This window comes from Diadema setosum, chromosome 3 (assembly GCF_964275005.1).
Source record: "Diadema setosum chromosome 3, eeDiaSeto1, whole genome shotgun sequence".
In the NCBI taxonomy this organism is placed as follows: Eukaryota; Metazoa; Echinodermata; class Echinoidea; order Diadematoida; family Diadematidae; genus Diadema; species Diadema setosum.
In genome coordinates this window covers 5,382,797-5,404,727 of record NC_092687.1, presented here as the reverse complement: position 1 = coordinate 5,404,727, position 21,931 = coordinate 5,382,797, and the positions used below count along the sequence as shown (strand labels likewise).

The 21,931-nt window shown below is 35.9% G+C and overlaps 2 protein-coding genes across 2 annotated transcripts in view; both read left to right on the top strand.

Moving 5' to 3' along the window:
• The window catches only part of LOC140226684 (uncharacterized), a 493,686-nt gene that overhangs the window by 119,510 nt on the left and 352,245 nt on the right, over positions 1-21,931 (top strand). The window lies entirely within an intron of this gene.
• LOC140226621 (uncharacterized) lies at positions 508-14,395 on the top strand. The gene is made up of 8 exons (XM_072307070.1): positions 508-583; positions 1,702-2,016; positions 3,729-4,070; positions 5,680-5,751; positions 6,670-8,228; positions 9,022-9,183; positions 13,253-13,426; positions 14,339-14,395. Exons 1-8 carry the CDS (start codon positions 508-510, stop codon positions 14,393-14,395), a joined length of 2,757 nt encoding a protein of 918 aa, XP_072163171.1.

The following is a 21,931-nucleotide window of genomic DNA, read 5'->3' as shown; positions in this document are numbered from 1 at the left end:
CACGCACTTCAACTGTGCAGCTTATGTAGAGGTTTGGCCTTTGGCCGTGTGAGGAATAAAAGAAAACAACAGTAGATCGAGTTAAGAAGTTTGTACTGCGCATTTTACGATATCATGCTCATCATGTACTTTTCATGTAAATATTCATATTTACTCTTCATTGACCCTTACACTCTGACAACATCAGTATAAACGTGCATGTGGAATAAACTATGGCACGCAATCTTCGAGATGTGTGTATATCTTATTGATCGTAAAAAACTAGCGACCAAATGGTTACATCACGAGAAGGAGCGTCACATTTCTATGCACACTATAAATTCATCCAGTAAATTTCGGTCATCTGGGATGGGTGCATTGCTTGGACGTGTTTGACCTCACCCCCCCCCCCCAGTTTCTTTGAGAATGATGAAATTTGGATTATTGGACATTTTCTTTTTCGGACATCACGGTAAAACCGTGAATTTAGTCTATTCTTTATGACTTATTCTGTCTTGACTACCCGTGATGGATACAAAAGCCACCTTTCTCATTGTAATATCAACATTGGCTGCTTCTGTGCTATGTGGCCACAATGCAAAAGGTAAGCCTATCTTTATATTTATGAACCTGCCATCATTATCAGTTCAGCGTTTTCATGTTTTTTTTTTTTTTTAAAGGAATTGTAGAGTTTGGGCTGAGATCTGACTTCAGCGTTCTCATGTTTTTTTTTTTTTTTCTCGGTGAGATAATGAAAAACCTCTTACGAAATGTGAAAGCATGTAATTCCAAAAGGATTTCATTATCTATTTTATGAAAATGGTTTTGAATTGGCTGAGATATCTAAAACAGAACGATTCGAATAAAAGGTGGTATTCACTTTATATTAGGGTTGCTTTGATTTACTTTGTTTTTTCAATGTCTCAGTCATTCCAAAAGATATTTTCCTCACATAAACTTTGAATTCCTCTTAGAATGGTATGCTCTTGTACGATTTTAAAAGGTGCTTCTTGGTCTCTCGTGACAAGTTGATTTAATCCTCACCTACATCTAATACGATGTCATTCTTTTAAAAAGGGGTCCACGAGCTGGGACAAGGGTGAATTCGTAAAAAAATATTTTAAACAGCAGCATACGAATTGTTAATAATACCAGGACGAAAGAAATGAATAAGAAAGATGTAATCTAAGACTTTTCAGTTTACCATTAGTGATGTTTTAATGCAGACTTTAACAACTGCGTCATTGATTATTGCTAGATTTTAGATGCCATAATCATTTTGATTATGCCATAATTAATATCATTTGTTGACAATTATTTTGATATCTTTGGTAGTAGAAGAAAGGAGAACATGGTTTTTAGAGTTTGCAGGTCAGCAATATTGCTGTGATTGAACTGGAGGTTCCTAAACATTGCCACGTCCTTTCAATAGTTACAGAGCTTTAGAATTGACCTTAAGTGTGCGAATCACAAACATACACGAAAGAAATTGCGCACCTGTATCAGCTGGTAAAATAAATATTCGTGAATGAAAGCGTAAAAAAAGCCCACGTGGATTACACACCTTTTCGCTAACTCTGCCAGCAGAAGTGACGTACCTTAACATTCTGATTTCTCTACTCTCCAAAACATGCCATTGGGTCAATTAGCATTCATGCGATAGAACCATGAAATCAGTCTAAAACTTACATTATCACAAACTTTACATTTCCATCTATCTAGCCTCAGTTGTAAGCACGATCCCCGCCATTCGGGGATGGAAAGGGGAAGACATCCGACTGCCGTGTAACATCCAGGAGGAACCTTTCGTTGTTTATTGGATCAAGAAGGGCATCTCAGATGAGCAGCAGCAAGAGAGGACCATGGCTAAATTTGTGGATGGGAACTTTAAGAGCGAGGAGGAACGATTCAACATTGACAGGAACTTTAGCTTGGTCATCAACGACTTGAAAGTGGCAGATGAGGGTCTATACCATTGTCAGGTGGTGATGGAGAATCTAGAGGATTATGACAATTCCACGTACATGACGATTAGCTGTAAGTAATATTTGTTAATTGTGTCCACACAAGTGCGGAAAGACAAACTTAAAGGAAGAAATACCATGTCAATGAATTCAAGAACATTATTTTATAGAAAAAAATTTCAATGGTCATGCGAGCCAAGAGATAATACTAGAATGACTCGTAAATAGCCTAGTACGTCATGTAGCATCTAACTAACTAAATACCAAATTATATTAAAGACATGCTAAACGTGTCATTTCCCTTGTAGTTCGTCTATGATCGCAGTGGTAGAATTCTTATACACATGGTGATCAAAATGAGAGTAAAGGACGGTCACGTAAAGTATTGTTGCACTATATGACACTAGTTCTCACCTCTTCATGGCAGTTACATTTCGCCATATGCATTCGCACAGACGTATTGCTACTGTGCTAGCTTCAGATCCCAAAACTGTCGATAAGTGGTGATTTTGCTGGCTTCCCTTCCAAAAGCCTCTCTTAGGGGATCAAAATCATAATCCCTTCACGTTAATGTGTTATCTTTAAGAATCTGGAACAAACATGTGTGTTTGTTTACCGCCTAAGTGAGGGACCGCGGGTTTTTAAATACCCTAAATATTACTAAAACAACTAAGTAAATATTTTAATACGTGTCACAAAACTTTTAGTGATTTACTATTACTTTTTTTCTAAAATCACCTGAATTCGCCCAATAAGAACCTTCCAAGCCAAAAGAGTCTGTCCATGACACTATGTGAAAAGTTTTACTTTAACTACTTGTTTTTATGATTAACAAAAAGACTTTAAATGGAACTTGTAGACTGAATTAACGTGCATGTTTGTCCGTTAATAGTTTGATTATGATTACCAAAATTAACAAAGCAATAACTGCCCCGTATACAATATTGGTGAATGTGAAGAAAAGGATAAAAGGCAATGTAAGAGAAATGGGAAAAAATCAAATGGATCGCAAAGTCCAACATTCGGACGTGTGCCGGCAATGGAGCCAAAATTAATTCTTGCGCCGTTTATGGGTTGTTCTCTCGACGTTGGTGCTAATGATGCGTGTACGATTGCTAAAGCTTTGGCTGGGCTTGTTCTTATCTACTTCCTTTTTTTTCGGATTGCTGAACATTGTTTGTGCTCCCATTAACGAAGATTCCCTGTAATCATTTTATTTTTCATTGTATTCCTTATGTATCATTAATCTATCATTTATTTCCTGATTTTTTTTTCTTATTTCCTTTTCAAATCAAGAACATCTAGGCTCGTATTTCAGGAGTTCATTTTAATAACGAACCAGAGAAAAAAGAAAACACCGAAATTTATCATACTTCCGATCGTCACGATAATAGTGCATGTTATCCTCATAGACTGTGTGTTCCACGGAGCAGAAGGCAGAGTGATTTCTTTTTAAACACACGTAAATGTCAAACTTTCGCCCATGGGGAGACCCTCTCCAAATGTTTGTTCTGCTGCGTAATTTCGTAATCTGTGAGTTTTTGTTAAACCGCAGCCAATTTTCCTTTTGTTTATCTTCATCAATGACTTCGTTAAAAGAGAAATCTATCCGTACCCCTGTTCAATGTAAGCGAGTTTTCCCCCCATGGATTTTCATAATGATGATATTTGTTCGGGAAGCTTCCCTTCGTCATAACGAAATTTCGTTATAACCGCTTTCGTTGTAACGAGAGTGCAGTGCAGGAATTATGCTTTATTGCATGAATAATTAATGTCTCCCTATAGCTGTGGCTTTAAAGCATACAATCGAGCAATGCGTCTACGGGAGTCAGTCCCATCAAAGCCCGTGCATATACCAAACTACCTTCGAAACGCCTTCGGTCAACATTACGTGTGTCGTGAGTGGATTCAGGCCTAACATTTCCATGCAGTGGACCGATGGGACGGGAAAGACACTACATTCTGTGGCTTCTAAACAGACAACACTACCTGACGACACATTCGAGAGGTTGGAAACAATCACTGTTTCAGCTAAACACGGGACAGAGCAAACCTTTATGTGCACGGCTGCCGGAGACTCGCTGTTTGGCACGTCGACAGTAGAAGTCACCATTCTACACTTACCAGGTTTGGAAACACGTTTTACGTTGTCAATTTCATGTTTGATAAGGATCACGGCAAAGTAAAATGAATACCTTAACAGACGCTTTGATATCAGGTTTTTCATATCATTTAATCTTATCATCTTTTTAATTTATCTATTTTTTCTTCTTTTTGTATAGAAAAGTAATAACCTGGCCAGGGACAAAGGTCCATTCTATTGGAATCACGTTTAATTTCGCGAAGACAAGGAAAGATAAACCCTTGAAATCGATTCACAACATTTTCTCACACGAAAAAAAAAAAAAACTGTATACCGAGCCTTAGATATGCTATGCAAATACGCGATTAGGCTAAAAAAGTGTTCTGCACATTCGCGAGGCTGACCAGTGTTTCTATAGAGGCTGTGTCCTATTAGCATTCGTGTTGGAGATCTAAATCTCCATATAGTCGATACGAGTATGACGGTTCTGTTCATAATGATAATAAAAAATGAGGTATTATTTCATTAACAGTTTTCTTGTCTAAATGAAGAAAACTCGTTAAAGCTGTGTCTCTATAAAATTTTAGGAAGTCGTGATAATACGGTTCTCGTCATTGGACTAGTCATTGCTGTACCTGTCGCCATGGTCACCCTATTTCTTCTTGTTGGAGGGTTTCTTCAACACTATCATCCTGACTACCTACCGCAAACAGGTTTTGACTTTCTTCTTTTAATTTTTGTATAACCAAATCTATATATATATATGTATATATATTTTTTTTTTTATTTTTTTTTGTTAGGAGTGGAACAATGCGTACCATTTCCAGATTTACCGTTAATCTTAACACGAAGCCGGCTAAAAAGCTTGCGTTTGGATTTGATTTGTTTTGATTTGATAGTAGTAGACCGAGGCTTAATCATAATGCATCATATTGACAAATATATCTTGGTAAGATAATCTGTCTGATTAACCAGTTCTGCACAGCCTTCTAGTTGTACATTCAGCATAGAGTTAAAAGGATAGTACAGTATTGGTGAATATGAAGATTTGACTCCTAACTTTTTTGAGAGATACCAAGTAAAGCACTTTTGACGTAGTACTGAAGATACCTTTCTAAGATTAATTAAATGTTTATTTGATGGAAATCGGGTTTGGTGCGACTGAAACATCCACAAACAACAGTGAACAAGGTAAAACAAAGCGATGGTAGAAAGTGCGGGTCTGACACTTTATTAGAATCGCTATGTTCTGGATATCTCAGCAATTTCAAAACCAATTTTCATCAAATAAAAGTTGAAATTAAATGTTTCTAATTATCTCACCACAAAATGTTAGAATCCTGAAATTAGGTCTCAACCAAAACCATACGATCCCCCAAAAAATGTAAACGACGATAGATGTCCGGTTTGCGATAAAATGAATTTTAATATATTGCAATGTATAATGTGACGTTTGTTTATTGCTTTTTACAAGAATCTAAGAAAAAAAAAGTGATGGCATTTCAGTAGATTCTTTTTCACATGCAATTTGCATCGGAATATTGAGTAAATCAATACAAATGCTATGCATTTTATTACATCTATATTTATGCATGACTTGAAAACTATGACCAGCATTGGTTCCCTTGTCGTTGGTCTTGTCACATTTCACAGGATGTGGTTGGATTCCCTGCTGGCAGAGACCACACGGACTAGAACAAGGGGAAGAAGGAGACTTGGAACTGAGTATGAAAAAAAAAATAATCATAGCTACGCATTTGTCCCTTGTTTTGATTTTTTTTTTTGTTATATTTGCATATTGAGTAGATATCTTTTAACATGGTCATAGGTATTGTAGTTAAGGCAAGATTTTAAGATACAAAAGGAAAGTACAGCGAACAGTTGAGTTGTTTCTTTGTTTATTTACCATGCCTGATGAACAATAAATGTGACCTGCTACAACAAATGGATCCGAAAGTAGTGGGAAGTCGATTTTCTGAAGACATCGTGACATTAGTCCTTTACTCTTCAGCTTTGATTTCATAATAACCAGGATGCCGTGCACTGACCAATAAGGTCACTCCCTCGTTGCTAGGCGCTGAATCTATCTGCGGCACTAAATCCTAATCTTCGGTCACGTTTCTATTTCTTTGAAAGTCTTGAAATCATTGTCCAGAATTTATTATCTTTCTTTTTATCATTCATCTTCGAAATTTCTACAAATGGTAGATGGGACATGCAACAAGACTATGATGTGGCAAAAACAGCAATTCGATGGTTTTGAACGACTTTGATGATCTGAGTTCAAACTCAATTTTCTCAGCTCAGCCGTCTGCGACTTTACAAATATTCGTTTAGCAAAAAAGAATGCAGAATACTGAGGGGAAAGGGAAGTGTTTCCCTTTGATTAACAGGATTTGTTCAGTTTCGTATATGCTTCCACGATCAACTGAAGATATGCAATAAGCGCTTTAAAAGATTAAAAAAGAAATACATTTATAACTCCTATCCCTACAGCCAACGACTACATAAAAATTCCTGACGTTACTTGGATCCATCTATTCATATATCCCCTCTCTCGTTATATATACATATATATATATATATATATATATATATATATATATATATATATGTCTTTCTCTGTCTTGATTCTCTTCCTAGGACCATTGGTTGAATCTTCGTCACTAACAAAGGAACAGGTACAGCAATGCCAAAAAGAACTGAAAGCGTATTACCGTATGTCTCAACGCAAGGTTACGTTGGATCCACTCATCTTCATACTTCTGGGACAGTTTGAATTGGACGAAATTTATACCAACTTGAGTCTAATAGACATTAGCACCATGCGTAAGGCACCAATAAGATACAGCGAACTTTTGACCAACGATGAAAGCGGGAATCTTTCGAAGCGCATCCTGATACAGGGTGAGGCAGGTGTTGGGAAATCAACGCTTTGCGCTAAAATCGCCTTCGATTGGTGCAAGGGGAATAATCTCCAGGATCTGGACTTGGTGCTAATATTCCCTCTTCGAATTGTCACGAATGTAGAAACTATAGGCGATATTGTGCAGAGATATCTCTCCGATTCAATTGGAGCAACAGCACAACAGATAAACAATTATATCTCATCAAACCCAAGCAAAGTTCTCATTGTTTTTGATGGGTTCGACGAGTTTAATGGGACATTAAGTGACGAGTGCAAGAGTGAGGTCCTTCGCATTCTAGGATTACAGCAGTATAAGTCAGTCAAGGTACTTGTAACCACACGACCATGGAGAACTGATGAGATTAAATCGGAAAAGAGTCTTCGCGAAGCCTACTCTTTTATAAGCATTGAAGGATTTAACAAGGAGAATTTATCAACTTATATCAAGAACTACTTTCGAATGAAAGAAAAAGAGACCCTTGCAGAAGATTTGATAAGTTTTATGGAAGAGAGTTGTGTTATACGGACAAATATGGCTCCGTTTCCTATATATTGTGCCATGCTTTGTCTCATGTGGAACGAGTTAAGTGAAAAAGGGCGAAAAGAAATGCAGCAACTGCGAACTTTCTCTGATGTCTTTCGAGAAATACTATCTTTTCTGAAAGAACATTATGCATCGAAATTGTGTAATGATGTACAGAATCATAATGCAGCTGAACATGTAGATCAAGCTGATACAGCCTTTAAACAAATAAGTGAGATAGCGCTGACTGGTTTATTGCAAAGGAATCTTTCATTTCCTGAAGAGCAATTCACCGAGTGTTGGAATGCCATGAAAATATGCAGCCGAATCGGGGTTTTGACAATGGAAAGAGATATCTTCAGCAGGGATCGTCGGCTCGACGGCAACATCCCAACTTCCTTCGAAGTGTCAAGGATTAGGTTTCCGCACAAATTATTCCAAGAATATATTGCAGGGATGCACATTGCAATGTTATTCTCCGGTGATCGCAAAAAATACAACACACTGAAAAGCAATGTTCTCAGGCGATATAAGGAGTTCCGTTATTTACTGTACTTTTCCTCAGCTTTTGGTCATGAGCTTGGTCTTGACATCATCAACGATTTGAAAAAGACTAACGACCAGAATCTCTGCGTTAGTGTTGCGTTTGAATGTCATGCCGCAGCAGCCATCAGAGCAGTGGGAGAACGATGGGAAGAATACAAACTATTATCACATACGCCAGAACACACAAAGTCAGGGATTGTTTTCATGGTGCACTGTGACCAAGTGGTGAGTACAACAGTTTTGAAAACCACTCATAAAGCCACAAAGGATTGTGAAAAAAAAAAGATCATTGTGTGCGAGCGTCGTTTCCTTTGTTTGATAAGTGCAAAATCGTGAATCTCCTGGTTTACATGCACAGACATTTCAAAACCTGACGTAGAATTTGGGGAAATCGTTTCGAGAGGCAAGTTTGGAGAGTTCTAAGTCGAACGATATTTAGAAATAATCATGTCAGAGTTTAAGACTGGTATTCTCTCATTGATGGTGAAGTGTAGAGTTCATTCGGAACTGTCATCCCATTTTCTTTAGCTGCTATATTGTTGAACCAAGCCTGCACTTGTTAATGCTTTTATTGTAACGGATGTCTTTAAAAGAGCTCCTTTTAACAAGTGTAGTTGAACCGTCCACTAATTTGACGAAGTCAGACAATATTTCAATTACTCTAAAGTAAATGGATTGCGAGATTTCATACTGCACATTATGCCATACAATACCCGAATGAGAGGCAGACCAGTGTTTACCTTCAAAGGCCTGACTTTGCACCTGTCAAGTATGAAAGGACTGGTGCAAAGTTCCACCCATAACAATATTTCTAGTGTGACATTGATAAAGGTACAAAGTTGACCCTAGTTTGCTTAAAATGCAGGACGAGTGCTGACGTAGTCAGCCCTGTTATCTCTTTATAGTTCATTTGTGCCCTAATTATTGCACTTTCAAAACAACAACAAGAACGATTCTTGAATATCGAACTGTCGGTTACTAATGTTTCTTATTATCAACAAATGTTTACTTCCCCTAGAAATCGCTTTATATTGACCTTTTAAACTGTGGGAGAACTTTGTCACGTGACTTAGCGGAGGGTATGTGTTCCAGCCGTGTGCTGCAGGAAGTAACAATAGGTGACTCGGAATTTCACACGGACTTCTATGAAGTCCTCAGCGAAAAAGCTTCGACATGTCAGGTAAATCTAGTCAGTTCAATTTGATTCAATTCAATTTCATTTCATTTCAATTCATTGTACTTAATTTCATTTTCAGTACTCAAATAATACGAGATTATTAGATACATTCAAGTATTCTGCAACTTCGCAGCTCAATTGCTGAATTGTGTCTGATATAAAAACATAAAAGAATACACGACACGAGAAGAAGACATCAGGAAAAGCACGTGTACAGATAATAACAATCAATTCATAATCATCGAATGAAATCATAAAGATAACTTAAAGGACAAGTTCACCTTCACAAACATAAGGATTGAGAAAATGCAACAATATTAGTAGAACACATCAGTGAAAGTTTGAGGAAAATTGGACAATCGATGCAAAAGTTATGAATTTTTTAATTTTTTGTGTTGGAACCGCTGGATGAGGAGACTACTACAGCTTGTGAGTCATATGCGTACAACAGTATAAAGAAAATGTAAAAGAAAATTCAACATATTTTCACTTTTTTCGCATAATAAAAGAGCACTTGACTTGCCTCTTTCTTAAGGCAGAAGGAATAATATTACCCATAACATCTGTCGGTAACGAGTCAGGGGAATGTGTGCTTTTTTCAAAAGATGGAATTTTGTGAAATTCTCTTTATATTTTCCTTATATTGTTGTACGCATGTGACATCTAAGTTATTCATACACTGCAGTAGTCTTCTCATCCAGCGGGTACTGCACAAAAACTTCAAAAATTCATAACTTTTGAACGATTGTCTGATTTTCCTCAAACTTTCAATGATGTGTTCTACTAATATTACTACATTCTCTCAATCCTTATGTTTATGAAGGTGAACTTGTCCTTTAATTACGTGAAGAAATTAAGGCCAGGCTGATTCCATACCGGATACACATTTTTTCTTTTTAAAATATCATCACAATTCTTGCAATTGACAGTAAGATAGAAAAAAAAAAGATCAAGAGAATGAAAAGAAGCATTCAAATAGTTGGTAGACTGAGAATGAAGGTGGAGACGAGGAAACGGGAGTGAGAGAGAGAGAGAGAGTTAGAGAGGAGAGAAGGGGAAGAAAAATAAGAAAAGGGGGTTAGTAAAAGGAAGACACCAAAGGAGGAGACAGAAAATGAAAAGATTGAGGGATGCAGCAAAAGACACCAAAAGAGAAGATGAAAACTGAGTAAAAACATAAAAAGACATGTCATTCCAACTTGATATGAAATCTAAGTTTAGTGCACTCTGACATGGTGTTCGATATACAGAATTGATGTAAAACATATCCAAAATGAATTATAGAAATGCCATTTTTAACGTCTTTACACAATACGTTACACATGTTGAATGAAAACATAGATAAGAAGAATACAAGACATACCAGTTGAACATAATGCAATGCACAATACATACCCTCGTTGGCATTATACAATGATTAATCAGAGCTGTAAGAGAATACATAATGCTTTAAAAAAATGTTACGTGACTATTATAAAACCCAACTAGTTCCAACTTGATTACTTCAAGAGACACATCGTTACTGATATCACACAATCGTTCAACTGACGATAAAAAGGGTAAAAGAAATTAGAAACATGGATGATTGTTGAAAATAAATGCAGACCTAGAGGGACACAGAAGACTGAGCAGGGAGAGTGAAATACGCGCACACACATAGATGTATGTATGCATAATATATATATATATATATATATATATATATATATATATATATATACATATACATATAATACTTGTGTGTGTGTGTGTGTGTGTGTGGAGCATGCGCACGAGGTAAGAATTGCAATGCCTTAACATTTTATTTTGCGACTATTAAATTTACCCAACAGTAACCTCATTTCGAAAAATTAACTAGATCAAAAGAGATAAAGCAAGCATCTGTCTTATTGTATCTAAATCCAAGGATATCTTTTGATCCTCCTCGTGTATATCAATGCGTGTAACTTCTTCGAGTCATGTTCCCAGCTCTTTTCATTCTTATTGCTACTGGCTGCAAACATGGGCTCCTGTCATGTTCACAATTTTTGATGTCTATTTCTATGTGTGTTTTTCTACAGATACGTAAGTTGAAGTTATTTGGCGACATCTGGAATGAAAAGTCTCAATATCAGCCGTCAATGGGTGTAGACTGTGCCAAATGGGTGTGTAATATGAGACATCTTTCCAGCTTCAGTTTGAATTGTTTGAGAGATGAATTCTTCTCAACAGCCGCCAACCTCTCGGAATCATGTCAGGTATGTCACTATCACTATTCATTATAACCTACTAGAACATAAGAATACCTACAAACTCAATAACATTATCTTCATGTAATTACATCACGTCATTTGTACCGACATTTTCTTTTTTTCTACCAACAACAACTATACACACCGAAATATGAAATCTTGCAGTGGTCACTCATTCACATCTCGTTAGAAAATATTCTGTAAAGCATATCGACCTCTGTCTAGGAGCATTACAAATGATTTTGTTGTGAAATGCTAGTACAGTTTCTCGCATCCCCAAGTATCATTTTACCTCGCAAGTTGCTTTTTCAAGAGACTAACACCACCCGTGAGAATCCATGTATTTACACCTTCTGTAGTGTACGGTATGTCTTATAGTATTATGCACTCTGCATAGTTATGTTTCGAAAACGTTAGTTCACCTAACACAGTTGTGCCTTACCTAAATTCTTGTGAACTTCTATCTATTAAAGGAACCAAGCTCCCACCTGCCAACCCTCAACACACAGAAAGCGCGAGAGAGAATTTTATTTTTTTTTTGCCCTTGAAAAAGAACACACAAACACACACACACACACACACACACACACACACACACAAACACAAAACACTGGATAAGTAATGTCCTCATAGTAACCGGTCATGAACACCTCCATAATTTCAAGGAGCACGTCAAAATTTTAGACAACTATATTGTACTACAGGTGTCTTGAACCATGAATATAGCGATCCTTTTCTGGTTAAATTGCATATTCAAATCCCTTCAACACAGGCTGCCACCACATCCACTGTATAAGATCATACAAAGCGCACATAGTATCTTTGCTCTAGTATCCTGTGATAAGACAATGAGATATGAATCCACAAATACTTCTTATGCCGACCAATGAGTATTCATGTTACGATATTCAAGATGTTTTTTCGATGCTTGTATTAACAATCGAATTTTATCTTTATTACTATTTCTATCAGCAAATGATGCTATTATCTAAAAACGATGTAGTGTATCAGAAACAAAGAAGAAGAAATAAATGCAATACAAGATATTATACATGTACATACGAATGCCATTGGACAATAAGGTAAGAAAATGAATATTACATGCTTCCCTTATTTTCTTTGATTGCTGCATTTGTCCCTTTGTGTGTACAGATTCGGGATTTGACAATGATTATTTTTAGCAACGAGGAAAGTGATGAAGAATATCAATTCGCAGCGGGAGAAGATTTGGCCCGATGGGTTTGTTCTATGCCACGCCTTTTGAGATTCTTTCTTGAATGTCCCTGCTTGCCAGAAGGTTTCTTCTCAGTAGCAGCATCCTCAGCATCAACCAGTCAGGTACGTTTGACATTTGTCTATGCATAATCCATTTGTTTTTGTTTGCTCATCCATATCTTTTTTGCTCATGTGCGTGCATCCACGTACGACAAAAAGCTATAGCTAGGAGTGCATGCTCAACTTAGCCTGCCGTTCCGCGAGGCTTCAATACGCTATAGTACAACACGATTTACGACGGGTCGATGTGATAAACATAGATAGACTCTTTTATTCTTTCTTCAGCTTAAAATTGATAATTTTGGGCTCAAAACCGTTCACAAATTAATGGAAAAATAAGCTTGAAAGAATATAAAAAAAAGAAAAAAAAAAGACGCATACACACACACTCACTCAAAAAGTATCCATGATTTCTGTTGGTCGCGAAGGTCAAACAAACCATTTCTTTTTTTGCCTTGTCTCTTGTCATGTTTTTTTTTGGGGGGGTCACATTTGTTTTCGTAGTTTGTTTGTGTTTTTCGGATAGATTGACATCTTAAAACTCTATTTAATTTGTTCTTCTGCAGATCCGCGAACTTGATATGAGGTTCTACAAAGATTGCATTTCAGAACCACTTGTAGCAACAAACTTAGCTAACTTTCTGTGCTGTTTACCTCATATGGAACGCGCCACCTTGAACTTTCGAAAAGTGCCTAGAATGTTTCTGACCACAATTGCTTCAAATGACAGACGCCGGAAAGTGAGTATTTTTTACACATTTTCTTTCACGTAATTTCCAAATTAAATCAAATTTCTTTTCAGTAATATCACAAAAGTCATCACTATTTATATTCAATGTTTTTTTACTCGAAGAAAAAGAATAAACTTGAATGTTAACTCATAATTACATGGCATTACCGAATTGAAAAAAAAAAAAACACATGCAAATGAACGATTAGGTTTATTTAGCAGAACGGGGGAAAGACCTAAACGCATTAGGTTATGATTATTCTAGTATATAGATGCTATAAAGATATGGTAAATTAATACTTTGATGACAAAAGGGTCGTGATAAAAAAGTGACACAAAATATATGATAGTGTTGGTGGGGATGATTGATGTATGGCAATAGAATGAAATAGTAGGTCCGTAAACATTGCTTATATTTGCTATAGTTTCAAATTTAATTCAAAGAAAAACAATGTGATCAAAACAAAGCGCAATCAATATCGACAGATTGTAGTCTGATAGTGACACAGTGTTCTATAGAGTCTTTTTAAAGGGAACATTTTCAATGTTTTCCATCGGGATGGGTTGAAACTGAAAGCATATCCGCTTTTTTAACATGACGTTTCGGTATCAAGAATATTGAGATACTCATAGAATGATAAGCCCGATATGTATTTTCTTACTATTTCGTCATAATCAGTGAAATAGTAATCATGTGGAATTTGTCTTCTATCACTCAAATCATATTGCAATCCAGTTGAAACGAGAATTTCCTGCAAATAACTGTGCCTTCTTTCCTAATCAGCAAGAACATATAATACCATTGTTGTACTTTATCTTACTTTACAGTATTTTGTTTCTGTTTTTATTTTGCTCCAACAATGATAATCGATTCGAATAAAGAATTGGTTAATTTTTTGCCATTTGGCTCATTATGCTACAGATAAAGGACATAACCATCAATGAGAAGTCGTTAAGCGAGTTACTCGGCGATATCTGATTCGGCATACAGGTATGCATTGTTAAAGTATTCTTCTTTAATGTCACCTATACAATAGTTGTTACCCTAGTCACTCCAGACAAAATTATACATAATTAGAAATATGTAGACTCTAATATGTATACTGAATATATACACATATAAAATGTGACCCTTCACCACAAAACAAACAAAAAGTCGCCAGACATAATTTTTTAGTTAAGACCATATTCTGAAAGAGCAGACTTTAAGCTTTAAAATGATATATAACTAAACTCAAATGGACTCCCCTAACCTTTCTTAATTTTGGAAAGAAAGCACAATTCAGGAAAAGTGTGAACTGAGAAAAGAGGCTGTGAAGTACAGTGTCTATTCAAGCGCGTAATCTTAACCAAACCGTGCTGGCTGTGCAATGAATGGGACAAAAGACAGGAAGTAAACCACCCGAGTAACAACAATGAAGGAATAATCAAATTAAACGGAAATTAAGCATGCCTCATTAACACATTCTGTCCATAATCAATGCAAACTTTTAAAGCAGTAGCACTATCCTTTCAAAAGTTATTAGAGTTGAAAGTGAAAGAGTGTGTACAAGGTTTTTCAGAAATGAAAAAGGGATTCTAAAGACACACCTAATCACACTATTCTACCAAAAATGTTCGAGATAGACTGCTAAAAAAATACCCTTTCCCGTCCATTTTATGATCCCAAATTTTAGCATAATGTAAAAGAAGACTTGCTCTTTCAGAAAATATGAAAAAGTCAAGATGGGCTAGGTTGACCCATTTCAGTCCTCACACAAAATCAGTGTGTGCGACGTTTTGCTCGTTTTGTGATGCACGGTCACGTATGTATTATTTTATGTTTTATGTATATTGTTTATTATATAATATATAAATGTATAAGTTATGTATACACGTACATATATTGTTCATTTATTATATATATATGTATATATATATATATATATATATATGTTATAAAATAATTTCTTCTATATGTATAAATACATCACGATTTAATCTTATATATAGTTATTGCAGGCGTTTGTAGAATATCTCAGCTAAAAGGGCACAATCCAATGAAACATTCACTTGCAAGTTGGTTACACAGCGATGTATAAAGATTGTTACAGTATTGTTCTCTGTAATCTCCCTGTAGTTTCAACGCATAGTCATTTTCATTCGAAATGATCAATATAGATATGCTTATAAAGTCATTACTGCATTCGTTCGTAGAGTATCACAACTGAGGCAAAGCATAATCTATCTAAAATACTTTTGAAAGAATGACAGAAGAACAGAACAAAAACCTCATCCTTTAAGACTTCACTTTCCTGCAAAATAAACTCCTGTTATAGGAAATGCTGTGTGAGCAATTTTTTTTGCCCATTTCTGACAGCCATATATCTGCTATACAATAAAAAAACGCAATGAAGATATGGTAGTTTCAAATATTATGACTTTGTTGGTCCCCTGAATATTTTTCCTCTCCTTCATGCATCTCTGATTTGCAAAGACAAATCATCAGTTGCCATGGTTGCATTGAATCTGATTTTCCATCTTTGTAAAATGTAAGTTATTTTGATTGTATTTATTATAATGCTGTCAAGTAAATTTTGTAACAAAAATAAAACCATGATTGGTCGTCTTGGAATGCAGTGGACTCACGTTGTAAGGAGTCAGTAAAATTTTCAACAAAATATATTTGAATAATGAATTTACATAATCCCCATCTAGTTATTAAGCAAATCAATGAGCTATTCTACTAATCTGAAAATAACTACAATGTGGGGCGAAGGTTTTCATTCAAGTCACAGATGTAAAAAAAATAAGAGTGTGTAACATGGAAATTGCAACATGTACCATCACCTCATCCTTACTCACATGAACACACCACTGAGTCTTCCAGGGAAATTTGCAATGCTACAATAAAATAAATGCAACTGCGGTTTACTCATGCATAAAAGTTTGGCTTAATAAACCATAAAATTCACTCAGCAAACCCAAACAGATCGCAATTGATCATAAATTTATCATATCAACTTCAGTTTTGTATAAGCTCCAACGGACTCACCTGTCGCAAATTCAAAAGGCTAATTCCCGCGCAGCCTAAGTAAAATACCCTTTACAAAAGTGAGCAGTGCTCATGAATCATTTGTCGACGTCTTAGTGTCATGTGAAAGGGGAGTCCATAAGCTATCCATACATACAAACCCTTTTCCCACGAATTATATATTTCTTATTCGGCAGCCATTTCAAAAGTGTATATTTGTATTTGAGACACCCTGTATAAATACATTCTTGTATAGATTTTTGGAAGATAATGTATGAAAATTGTCGCAAAATAATCATATCGCAATTACGTTCCTTTTTCTTATCAACCTTCCTTTCTGATATCTGGAAAATAGTACTGAATGCTGTATCTATTTCCTCTGATATCTGAAAATATGACTATGACTATATCCGTTTCTTTAGTATCGCATTTCAAGTCTTCATTGATATGGTGATATTTTCATCTTTTGTTTTCTGTTTTAAATTCTGAAATGTAGAGACGCTGTGCTAGCAGAACAGCAGCCCAGTAGGCCTATAATGAGAGGTCATAGAACAGGCCAAGTTTTTATCCAAGAAGGATTACAAGGTCCACGGGAACTTGAAACAAGCATAATTTATCGAAATCTGTTCCAGGAGGCGATTTATCTGAAGGACCAAGAATGACAAAATGATGTTACCAGGACGAGGAGAAATACGAACAGGAAATGAGAAGTAGTCCAGGCCAATGGTCAGAGCATTACTCGCCAATTCATTTGGAGATTTAGTGCAAGTAACAAAAGTGGTGAATCAATTATAATAAAGACTAGATTACCCAGGGTAGCATCTTCAGTTTTGCCACTGCTCTATCAGAGGTTCCCGCCATTATTATTACCCATCTATACACCTGGGCCGTGATGGACATGGTGGGTAAAAACATCTTGTCCAAGGACGTAAGCACTGGGCGGGATTTGAATTCGAGTCATCCAATCGGGAGTCTGAAGTCTTAATCCACTATGCCACAGCAACCCCCCCCCCCCCACTACAAACAATCAACGGGAGGAGAGGACGAAGTCCAGGGCGATGGCAAAAAGACGCTGGGAGGGAGATATTGATTAAAACGACTGAAGAAAGCAAAAAGCGTTGGAAGGGATGTCATAAAGAAGAGCAGAACATTGACCAGAATGGAAGGACATTCAAAGATGGAAGTCAAGTAATGGATGACATCAAAACAAGTCTCAGAAAGGTCTTTGCGAGTTTGACTTTTAACCCGAGAGCTTCTACTACTTTAATGGTGCTATATGCCTTTCCATACCGATAAAAACTGAAAATACAAGTGGAAAGAAAACACACATACTTCTAGCACGAGGTATACCATGATTGAAACACTGATCAAAAGTTGTGGCAATGTTAAGTCTCTAAGCATTTTTTGTTTTTTCATACGTGAGAGAAACTTGAGGATCAATATTTTGAACAAATTTGTGTCTTTTGTATGCCTTCCTCTGACTCCTTTATTTCCCTCTATCAAATAAATAAATAAATAAATATACATTATTATTATTATCATATATATATATATATATATATATATATATATATATATATATATGGGTGAGAATTTTGAACGATGTACAATTGCCAATTTTCGTACCTTATGACATTCTTTCCCTTAGAACACGCCAGGATGATCTACGAAACCAGAATTTTTCATGTCATCTCAAAGATTGGTAAATTTCCTTTCAGGAAATACATGGTTTGGTTGACTTTTGCCTGATATTTTTCATTTCACAAGGACTTAAAGCGTAAAAATACGGTAAAAACGCTATTTTCACAATAATTTTTGTTTTTCAAACTAATGATGTGCATTTTTAATGGTACGTGGCATCTAATATCTGACCATGTTTTGGATCTGACATATCATGGGTATGTACCACAAAATTATAAGAACTTTATGAGCACGTACAAAATTACAGAGAACAATTAAAATATCAAAGTCCTAAACAGACGAACGTCCGTGATGCTTTTATTTCTATCGCTGCTGCAAATTGTACTTTGTTGTCCCAACTGTAACGTATACGAAAATTTGTTATTCCACCTAATGAACATATCCTGCAAAAATTGTACGTCTGCTGGCTGTACATGGGACGTAATGTTCTTTTATGCAAAATTATACTCAGTTTTCGTCACGGACGTGCTTCCGCTATTTTCTAATAAAGATCGTAGCCCATGAAACGTTATTGGCGATATTGTTCTGAGTCGTAATCAGCTAAGATCTAGCAACACGATGATATGTTTGTTTTGAGTTTCTGTCCATCCTTTGTCAAATAGGAACCGAAATTGTATTTTTAGACGAACCTCCAAGAAAAAAAGAACGTCCGTGATGATTAAAACGTTTTCGAGTGGGACACCATCTTGCTTTGATGGCGAAGGTGCATTTTACCTTTGGCTCTCTTGCCGAGGAGCTGCATGCCATTTTTGGAGCGGACTGAGGTTCGTCCGCAGTTTTTGGACCATGCAATTCACCAAAAACCAAGCAAATAATTGATATTTTCTCTGAAAATTCACCTCCTGATCCCCCTCTGAGCAATACATATGTTATAAGGATGTCAAATTTCTTATAATTTGCATTGACAATACCTTTTCAAATTTTTGAAAGAGTTAGGAAGGCTAGGTACTCTCTGCCGATTAGTTATCCGTCCTGGAACATGACCCTAGTAGTAGAACGAACGTCCGTGATAATTCCAGAGAACGTCCGTGACGTATGCAATCCCTCCGATAGGGATAACTTGTCCCGAAAGTGTCCTGTATTCTTTTAAACTTTTGGCTCGAATAGCGACAAATATAGTTTTACAAAGTAAACAATGAGTTTAGAGCAGTACTTTCAGAATGTTTAAGGCGTTATGTGATCATGATGAACAAACAATTGAAAATTTACTCACAATTTTACGCTTGTTTTCCCTCTAATTATACAAAAACAGCTAAACACTTTAAACAAAGTTATGGGAAAATAAAATTTTGCGTAATCTGTAATTTCTGTGCGTTTAAATTTCTTTCTAATGAGGTTCTGGTGACAATTTGTACTGTTACAGGTTCTGAAAGTTTCGGTCACGGACGTTCGGTCCGAGAAAGGAAATTTCTGACAATTACAAATATATCACTGCACATAAGATTAAAGTTAGTTGAAAATATTACCAAATCACCGAGCCACTCATACCCGAAAGTGAATAGCGTTCAGCACTCAATTTACCTGCAATAGCAAACGGAAAACGTTTTTTTCACGGATGTTCGTTGGTTGAATAAGTCAATGGATTACATAGTAGGAGAAAGAGGATCAGTGCCACTTTTTAGTGACAGGTGCTCTAAGTGTTTATCTTTTGAATATGGTAGCTGCCGTCTCAAACAGAACACATCCAGTTTTGGTCTCCATAACGGACGTTCGCTGTAATTGTCATGATATTAAATGCCTTAATTCATTCTTATTTTTCTCTTCATGACGATTTTTCTTTCATTCCCTCAATAGCCTGAACATGCTACGACCAAACAGAAAACAAAAACAAAACAAAACAAACCAAAACAAATCCGAAAAGTGCTACGCAATCACATTCAGGATAATGACGGAAGAAGTCTGTAATGAGCATGTGTTGAATAAGAAACGGAAAAGTTTCAAAAGGACGTGAAAGCAGTTGAATGAAAATGACTGAGAAACAGAGAAGGAATCGAGCTCCAACACACAGAGAAAAGAATTACCAGTGCACTCCCGTTATACCAAATTCCTCTGGAGAAGTTTTTGTTTGTTTGTTTATGTTTTTATTCATCGAAATGCCGTCACAAGCGAACAAAAATCATGCAGTATACAATAATTGTCTGATGAAAACACACAAATCCTCCGCTTATCATCACATGGTGTTGTTTTATACTCATCAATGAAAAGCAATATTCATTTGTAATTTTTTCCAAGATTTTTTTTTTCATTTTACATTTAAGAGACAGAGAGATCGTCAGTTTGTTTGTGCTTTTGTGCTTACTTTGAAAACACATGTTAAATAAAAGTAATGATTAAGAATAGGTTTAAGGTTGCACTTTGATACGTTCGCTCTTCCAAAGATTCGTTACTCCGATGTTCAAAGGTTTGTTATTCCAAAATGAAAAAAAAAAATTGTAGTTAATTCAGGAGGTTTGTTATTAGAAATGTTCTTCGAAAAATAGATATTAAGGATCATTATTTTAGGTCCGTTCTTCTAAAAGTGGAATGGGCCTGATATTCGTTTAGGTGAAAACGGTTATTATGAGGTTTTGAAGTTGGAGGATTTTAGTTATTAACTTGTTTCTCCACATTTGAATAAGCGTACATAAGTTTTCATGTTCCAATTAATAAGCCTTTCGGATAACCTTCGGAGATTCCTATCATTTACCGAATAAAAAAGCTTCATGATTATACGAACTCTATCAATTTTCGTATTGACAAACTGTATGAATAACGAACCTCCGAAATGACGCGCTACAAAAGGTTTGTTATAACAAACCATATTGTATAATATCGAAGTCACAAACATCCGTCCAAGATATATGGACTTATTGTGTCTTATTATGACGAAACTTCGCAGTATCGAACCTATTATCATTTCTGACTAATGTAATAACACAAATTTTTCTCGGTAACAGTGTGTAACACAAGGAGCAAACACAGAGTGATTTCTTCCTAACGTATTCGTTTGCCCTCCCCAGCTAAACTTCGTATTTCTATAACGGAGCACATTTCTGTTGTTTTTCTATATTAATTCTTTGTCATGATTTTAGCTGTGACCATGTTCGTTATATAAAAAGCAAATATTGCATTGTAGACTTTATTGAAGTTTAGGACCTGAATATTTACTTCATGATAGCGAAATTTTGATAAATATATTAGTTCTCAAGGATGGACTACGTCACTGAGATTACACGTACGTTTGTACGTTCATTTACGAGAGATGGAAAAATTGTTTTCTTTGATTCCTCAGTATGAGAAGATAAACAAGCTTATATAATTGAGAATTGGTAATATCTGTTCAGGATTTTGCAGAGGAGTTTGGTCTCGACATGAAATTGCTGTTTGTTGTGAGTAGAATGCGTTTCCAACTCAAGAGAGCTGCATTGTGCAATATCTTGTTTGTTCCGAACGTCCGTGAGCTACATGCGAACCTCCGTGATGAAAACTATGCTATGTTTGTTGGGTGATAGAGACTGCCCAGATGAGATACATCTTAAAAAGGTATATTATTATTTGGGAGTGAGGATTAAAGTATAGGATAGTGAAATAAGAGGTGAAAATATTGAGTTTCTGTAAAATGCGCGTAAAGTGGAGAAAGTGTTTAGCGGAAGAGCAATATTTTCACAGAAATGACGAATTTAGTTAAATCATCAGTTGTCTACCATTACGTACAGGTTAAGTGTACAAGCTTAATATTCTACAATCACGTACACATGTCCCTTAAGATATTTCTTTAGGATTTTGAACTGAATCAGATCTTTGGAAACTATGTTAAATGGT

Bases quoted from the DNA above. Each gene is read 5' to 3' on its own strand.
- LOC140226621 (XM_072307070.1), top strand. From the start codon at position 508: ATGGATACAAAAGCCACCTTTCTCATTGTAATATCAACATTGGCTGCT. The intron at 2,017-3,728 runs GTAAGTAATATT...GTCTCCCTATAG, and splicing joins CACGTACATGACGATTAGCT to CTGTGGCTTTAAAGCATACA. The intron at 13,427-14,338 runs GTGAGTATTTTT...ATTATGCTACAG, and splicing joins CAAATGACAGACGCCGGAAA to ATAAAGGACATAACCATCAA.